The following is an 8,384-nucleotide window of genomic DNA, read 5'->3' as shown; positions in this document are numbered from 1 at the left end:
ACCCATGTTCAGTTCGTAGCAGATTCAATGTCAAATCTGTGCGCGTGTGCTTTGTTCGGGGGAAAACTGTATCCAAGGTCACCGCTTTTTCAAACTGCTCTTATCGTCCATTGTTGTGCCCGTGTGTCCTGAGCGCTGTAATATGTAGCTGCGATGTCGAAGAGTTACACGTCGTCTTGTCTCACAGCCGAGCGTATGAAAAATGAATGAAAAGTCAAAATAATGCAATCGTTGATCAATATAAAATCTTTTATTTTCTGAACGTGAACAGATCACCGGTACCTTTTCAAAGTACAGGCAATAAAAGCAAAGATGGAAACCTGAATATTGTGTGTGATCCTATTTAAAAATGGCCCTACAGGTAGGAACGTATGAAACATACAAATATATAATATCTTAAATAGAACTAGGATTGGATTTGGACCGAGTTTTAAACGGACTCCCAAGGATTTGCAAAACTGCATACAAAAAACATGGTGGCACAGATGTAGCTTCTGTCTTTCAGCACCATCATTTAAAATGAAAAAGGTCACTATAAAAGTTATCTCTGGCTGCTGGTGCTGGGCTGCGTGGAGCTGTGAGCCTCTTGGTACTGCTGACTCCAGCTCTGAGGGTCCTGCTCATGGAGCTGAAATCACACAACACATCTTGGTGAGCCAACTTGAAATCACCCAGTCACCTCTTCATGTCCATCTGAACCACTTCATGGTGTCTCCATTCACAGAGGTACATGAGAAACGACTTGGAAGCAGCAGTTGAACACACAGAGGTGCAAACAGGAAGTAGGGGCTCACTGTGCTGTTTGGTGACAATGCAAAATAATACTTTAAAGATAAATGTGAAGTAGTTCAGCTTTATAACTAAACACATTCACTTTCTTGCTGAGAGTTAAAGGAGAGATAACACTCGCACATCTGGGCACTAAATATGAAGTCAAGGAAACAGCTAGCTTAGCTTAGCACAGAGTGTAGACAGGGAAACAGCTAGCTTAGCTTAGCACAGAGTGTAGACAGGGAAACAGCTAGCTTAGCACAGAGTGTAGACAGGGAAACAGCTAGCTTAGCTTAGCATAGAGTGTAGACAGAGAAACAGCTAGCTTAGCTTAGCACAGAGTGTATACACGGAAACAGCTAGCCCGGCTCAGTGCAAAAGAAAAACAAATATTATACCAACATAACACTTCTAAAGCGTCACCATTAACCCCTTATCTGGTTGGCAAAATAATAATAAAAATAGAGTATAATAGAAAATTGTATATTTAAGTGAGGTTGTATCTCTGACTATTGTCCTGGCCAGTGTTGGTGTTACAACGCGTTACAGTAATGTATTACTTTTTGCTGTAACGCGTTACTAATGCATTGTGGGTAATATACTACCCGTTACAATTCTCAGTTACAACACATTTTAACCCGAAATGAAATGGTGTTTTGTTTTTTAAGAATTCACTAACATCGCGAGACATTCCGACACCAGAGAAAACTGGTGCCGGTAGATTAGTAAACCTAGTGTTTACGTCATCAGTCAGGCTGATCCTGATGAGCCTGAAGGGCCAAGTCGCTGCACATTATCCCGCCTATCACACGGCCAGATACTAAACAAACTAAGGAATCCACTCCCAATATTAATTGAAATGATTTTATTGACTTACATCGTATTTCTTCCGCTAAGAAAAAAGAAACTCCATTCCACGGCGCACCAACGGCTGGAACTGCGCCAACACACAACTTCACGGCAGCGCTGTCCCAGCTCAGTTCAGTTTCTGAGCCACTAACAAGTCCTTAAACACTGCAGAGCCGTGCCGTGCTTCCTGTGAGTGTTCACTTCCTGTCTGCCTTCTTCTGTTCATTTATCTGACGTCCAGCGCTCCGTCTTTTACCCTCTTTTACTTTCTCTTTCTTGATCCTCCTAAGCAACGGAATTGACCAATCAGAATCGAGTATTCAACTAATCTGTGTAATAAAGTTGTTAGTAGCCTTAAGGAACTACACAGTTGCTGCACTAAACTACATTTTAAATACCTAGCCATTCTTTTGCGGTTATTTTGGTGAAAGTAACTCAAAAGTAATATAAAAGTAATGTAACTCATTACTTAAAAAAGACAGTAATAAGTTCTGTATTACATTTTGGAAGTAACTTGCCCAACACCGGTCCTGGCACAGCAATATCACAAAGCCTGGCAATATCACTGTGAGGATAAGACTCAACAGGAGAGTGTTCAAGTATAGAGGCAGCTGTGACCCGTCACCGAGCACGCTCTGATACGCACCTCCCCCATGAACGCCAGGATCTTTGATTTGGAAACCTCCACCTCGGCACGTTGACCCCAATGAAACTCGTGCTCTATCGGCTCTGTGTGGGGGATCCGCGTATACTCCAGGTACCTGCGCACACACGCACACACACAAGTATATTAAATCATAAATAATGGAATGCATCCGAGAGAGAGAGAGAGAGAGAGAGAGAGAGAGAGAGAGAGAGAGAGAGAGAGAGAGGAAATACTGCAAACACAAATGTGGCAATTCAATGCATATTATGCCTCGTTTCAAATGCATGGTTCGGTGTTTAAAGATATTAATGCAGGGTCCTTTTCTTCCATAGTCATAAAGCTAAGAGCTCAACACTGAAATGAGCACGCATCCATTTTTTATTGTTGTTTTAAGCAGGCAATATTGTTTATGTTTGCATCATTTTTTAACTGCTTACTTTGTTTTAGTTGAATAAACAATTGCCCGGCTGTTTTAACTGTTTATTAGCATCAGCTTAGCTTGCTTTGAAACTTGACTGTGGGGAAATATTTATAAATGCAAATAAAAAGGTTCCTGGTTCTATCCAAAACTTATGCAAATAGAGAACCAGGGAATAATTGTTCAAAGCCCGAGCAAAGCCGAGCCATGCAGTGACAGTGAGAAAGCGGCATAAGAAAGTCACTACGTGGTATTTACTTAGAATCGTAGATGACAGAGAAACATTCAGGGTTAGCAACATTAGACATCTAGAAGGTGAACAGAAATACATAATGATAAATGTCAGGAGCAGTGCAGGACCAGAGCACTCTGAAGTGTCCCAGTGTTCTCCACTCTCCTGTTGATCTGTGGTGTGGTATAAACCAGAGTCTATGGTCTTAGACACTCTGGCTCTGATCACACCAGTGCAGTTTTATAGTTTATACAGAGGCATCAGCAGGGGCTTGAACCTGTGACCTTCTGATCACAGACACGGGGGATTAGTGAGGTGCGCTATAGCCTAGCTAAGACAGACGAGGGGTTTCACACATTAAGGAGTTGGAGGAGGGGTGAACAATCAGAGTGCTTACATGCAGGGGTACCAGTCCTTATAAGTCAATTGGGGCGGGGAGCCCGAGGACAGGGATCCACAACGATGCTTGGGTGAATGTATGCTACTCAGAGAAATCAGCTACATTGGTAAGCAGACGTGACCTCAACCAAGACCTTGAGAGTGTGTGAGTGTGTTGAAGCAGACTGGTTTTTAGAAACCTGGAGTGTGTAGACCAAAAGTTATTGCTTAATCTAGAACAAATTAACTAGCCATTGTCTTACCTTTGACGCACAACTCGTCCAGTGACCACCTTCTTTACGTCACCAAACTCCTCGTGTTTCTCTCTGGGGACGGTTTTCAAATAATCCCACAATCAGTTAAGAATTCATCCAAACAGTCATTAATACTCAGGTGTAGAAATCACACATCCAGAGGGAATGAAACTCATCTTACCCGACGTCGACTTTTGAGGTTCTTCAGCGTCTTCCAGATGAGGTCTGACGCAAACACAAACACAATTATTCCCAAATTCTGGTTTCGCACATTAATACGGAAAACATGGAGAATGGACTCATACGAGTTGGTAATGAATGCATCTCACTAGGGCTGCTCAATTAATCGGATTTTAATCGCCATTACGATTATGAAAACAACGTAATCGAAATAAAACGATATATTTTTTATTATTATTGGTTTTTCAATTGAATTCTACCTAAAGTTCAGGGTATAATATAATCAACTGCTCAAACAAAATCTCCAATAAATGGATGTTTTCAAAGTCAATGAATAATCGCATTTACAATTATTGACCCAAATAATCGAGATTATGATTTGTGCCGTAACCGAGCACTCACTTTCTCCAACAATGCCTCCTTTCATGAAGATGACACTCAGGATGACAAACAGCAGACCCGTCTTTGGGTTGGTCGGGTTGCTGCACACACAAGGGACGCACAACTGTTTTTAATAAATATCATGTCAATGCAGTCATTTAAAAGATATGCAGTGAGACTCACGTGATCGGCGACGCTCCCTCAACCGTCTCCAGCTTATTGATGAGAATGTACATGTGGTTTTTGGCGTCAATTTCAATCATTTTAAGGCCGAATACCTGATTGAGAAAGTGGGAAAGAGAAACCTTTGTACATTTCTTTGACTATTCAATATGAAAGGTTTCGCTGATCCTCGGAGACTCAACGGACCTGGTCAAAGATTCGTGCTGCTCTCTTCATGATCTCAGGGTAGATGTTTCTGTACTCCTTCACCACATGTTTCACAAGATCTGAAAGAAAGAGAAAACAATGAGGCCTTTTCCTTCACGTCCGCCGACTCCGTTCAGAGCTCCAGCTCAGCTTGGGGGGGATTTGCATCTTCATTCAAACGGAGCTTGTGGATAGAAGGAGCAGCTGTAAAACAGTGGATAACCACATTTGACTTCCTATACATTCACCATAAAAAACGTTTTAAATCCAATAGAATCACAATAAATATGCAGCCCCAGAATCTATACTATCTTTCTATACAGAGTGCCGCTTGTACCTGCTCGGCGAACAGGAATCTTCTTCTGATCCTTCACCAAGAAGAACTGCACCACCTCAGCTGTCTGCGGGGAAAGAAGTGTGTGAGGAAATATTTAAAACATTTCATTTTGTGATCTAAAATAACCCTTCCCAGCGTTTTCCGCCAGGGGGGCGTCGTGCCATCATTTAAAAAAAAAGTGTATCGCTTGAAATGACGAAAAGGGAAAAGGACAAGACATCCCTCCGGTCTGGCGGAAACACTTCCCCCCCTGTGTGCCTCTCACCTTCTGGTCGACCTGAGCCGGTGGTGAGCTTTTCCAGCCCTCTCTGGACCTGCGTGGTGCTCGGCTGAGTGAACGTCTGGTCGTCGTCTTCCTCCTGAGTCGCAGCGGGACCCGAGGTTCTCTACGGGCGAACAAAATATTCACTGATTTTGTTTATATGAAAACTTTTTTTCAGTTTAAAAACTCACCTGTTCACCATGACCTTTGACCCCTAACCCATCACAGCCCCCTGCTTCCACTCCTACTGCTTTATTTAATGGTGTACTTTATTATTTGCCCCGTTTGTGGTTCACCATGTAAAGCGGCCTTGGGTCCCTTGAAAGGCGCTACACAAATGTAATCTATTATTTTTATTATTATTATTATCATCACCAGAGGTAAACATTTTAATTTGTCTTTTAAGACCCTCTCCGTACATTTTAAGACCTCATCGCCACTTGGAGTTTTAACCGGTTACCTTGGCGACACACTTACCTCACATTGACTATATACAGTATTGATTGTCCTTCCTCCTTATCTTCCAACCATTTGGACGCAGACTTGCATTTCCCCATAACGATGTTGCTTAGCAACCGGCGTAAACTGACCTTCGCTCGCTATCAAGCAGTGAGCGTGCGACGTCCTGTTCAGATGACGTCAAACCCAACGGGATGCCATCAATAAACTACACAGAATCACACTACACACCTACGCCATGATTACATTCAGGCACACTGTAGAACCAACCTCTTTGGACATGTATATACTTATTGAAAACAAGCTACAAAATATAATACCTTGGAAAATGCTGTTTAATACTTTTTAATAGCCTTAATTTTTGCTAAATTGATTTTTCAACTTGTAATACTTGTTAAGACCCCGCGGACACCCTGTATAATACCATGGTCAAAAGCAATAACACAAAGAAAGACTCTTAGCAGTTTAGAGTTAAAGGAAGTTGATAATATATTGAAGATAACCTTTTTTTAAATCAGAAAAAACATATTCATCTATGGATTACCTTTTCCTAATACTAAATACTTTTGTGCTGCTTCTTAAGACATGTCTCTGTAGGTAGGTATAGGTCATAGATAATGCATTTATTTGTTGTACTGGATAGATAGTTATATGTATTATACTTTCAATGTGGAACATGAAACAGAATAGTCCAACACTAAGTTGCCAACTCCTCTGAATTATAGCTTAGTTTTTAATGTATTGCAAGGCGGTTAAATACATCGTTTCTACACCTCTATTATTGAGAATAACGGTACATTTATATGACTTTTATTTGTTCATAAAGGAAGCAGGACTGTCGTGAGTCTGAAGATTATAGTCAGGATGTTTTAACTCACCTTACTCTGAGAGGAGCTCTGTGTGTTGGACGTCCTCTTTCTCTGCGTCATGGCGACACGATGCCTTATAAACAAAAATAAAACACAACCACGGTCAGATCAGTGAATTTATGTGGCTTTAAACAGATATCAAAGTGTATTAAAACACAGTTTAACAGGACCAACCGTCACGGAAGTCCTAACCGTTAGAGCTAAAGCAACGTTAGCTAAGGAAACCTGCAAGCTAACTAGCTGTTTAAAAGCAAACATATACATTAAATAAAGTTAAATATTCACCTCTCAGTGTCTGGAGAGTGGAGTGAAAGTATCGGAGTATTAAAATAAACGTTTTTAGTCAAAAATATTCAATGATTTTGTTCAAATGCAAACTTCTTTCTGAAAACAAACCGTCAAACCGTCAAATTCCCGCTAATGTGGGTTTCAGGCGCGTGCTGATGACGTAGTAACGGCTGGCATTTTTGATGTATTTTTTAGTTTTATTAATTCAAGAACATAATATCTGAACATCATATCTCAGGGGTAGAAATATAAAGTAATTCCTTTTTAATCATAGTAGGTTTTAATAGTGCTACTATATTGTTTTAATTATCGGTTAACATTTTCAAAATGTGGTTTGGAGTCAGCTCATGTCTTTTTATGAACATGACATTTGTTATTGTATTTTTCTCATTCGCGTTTAATTTATCTTACTGGTAGTCATTAACATCAATGGCATGGAGAAATACTCTACAAATGACAACAAACTGGTGGAAGAAACATCCAGATGATTTACTGAGGTAAAAGTACTTTGAAAATAATCTATTACAAAAGTCCTGCATTTGAAACCTTATTATTTCAACCATACTGTATTTTTAACGTGTGGTTATTATTGTAGCATCGGACACAACATTATCAGCAGAATTAGATATATATTATGATCCCAAATTAGGAAAAAATGTTCGTTAAAGCCAGCATGTTGAGACAAAGGCCATGCACAACATTTGAAAAATAAAAGAGTAGAAAATAAACAAACATAAAACAGAACTAAAAGGTAACATATAAACAAGTTGACCATCTGTAGATTATTTGTTCACACTTAAAACATATTTTGCTGGTATTACTTGTATTAATGTACTGAAGTAAGGTTCCCAATGCAAGACTTCTAGTATTATCTTTGATAATAGTATTTTCAAATAAGTAAAGCATCTGATATTTTTCCACCACCAATGCTGACGAACCACTGCTGCAGGTAACCTCCAACCTGTTCACAGAAACTGGTTTCAACACTAGAGGTCGCTGCTGGGTAGCTTTTAATTAGATTATAGAGCCTCATTTCAAATCTCACATGTTTACTAACGCAACTCTAGTTACACAAAAGTAACATACATCTTTTTTAATGGTAAAAGTATCTTTCAGTCCCAGGCTCCCGTAAGGCAAAGTCCAGCCTCTTTCAGTGCGCAGCAGACAAACAAACACACACACACACACACACACACACACACACACACACACACACACACCACACACACACCACACACACACACACACACCACACACACACACACACACACACCACACACACACACACACACACACACACACACACACACACGCGCGCGCTCACACACGCACACAGATATAGAGACACGCAGACACACATTGTGTTCTTCCACTTTCACACGCACACACGCGCGCGCTCAGAGACAGCGGTGTGTGTGCGGTCTCTGTCCGGCTATGTTCCCCGGCCATGCGGAGGAGACGAGGAGACGAGGGAAGAGGCAAGATTCTCCGCTTAAGAACTTCGTGGCTGGGGGGGTCGCCGGAGCCTGCCTGCTGCTGGCGGACACCCGCTGGACACCATCAAGGTGACTCCCTACTACATGTTAGGCTATATATACTACCAGAAGATTGTGAATTTAACATACACTTACTTTATATTAGGACTACATTTCATGTGTTAGAATTGTATTTCCTGCTTTGTGGGCGGTTTA

General features: G+C 40.9%; 1 protein-coding gene and 1 pseudogene across 1 annotated transcript; one reads left to right on the top strand and one right to left on the bottom strand.

The window, feature by feature from the left end:
• Positions 1 to 435: 435 nt before the first annotated feature.
• On the bottom strand, positions 436 to 6,832 carry ndnl2 (necdin-like 2). Its single transcript, XM_034087412.2, is given in 13 exon segments — positions 436 to 628; positions 2,267 to 2,381; positions 3,558 to 3,620; positions 3,730 to 3,743; positions 3,745 to 3,773; positions 4,131 to 4,210; positions 4,293 to 4,387; positions 4,479 to 4,558; positions 4,816 to 4,879; positions 5,081 to 5,101; positions 5,103 to 5,201; positions 6,415 to 6,478; positions 6,691 to 6,832. Coding segments are annotated over 12 exon segments (798 nt in total). The 5' UTR covers positions 6,466 to 6,478; positions 6,691 to 6,832; the 3' UTR covers positions 436 to 541.
• Positions 6,833 to 8,127: 1,295 nt separating this feature from the next.
• Positions 8,128 to 8,384, top strand: part of LOC117449711 (mitochondrial carnitine/acylcarnitine carrier protein-like) — a 10,672-nt pseudogene continuing 10,415 nt past the window's right edge.

The sequence above is a fragment of the Pseudochaenichthys georgianus genome, chromosome 7 (assembly GCF_902827115.2).
Source record: "Pseudochaenichthys georgianus chromosome 7, fPseGeo1.2, whole genome shotgun sequence".
Taxonomy (NCBI): Eukaryota; Metazoa; Chordata; class Actinopteri; order Perciformes; family Channichthyidae; genus Pseudochaenichthys; species Pseudochaenichthys georgianus.
Note: the sequence above shows the minus strand (reverse complement) of the source record. Positions and strands in the feature narration are given on the sequence as shown.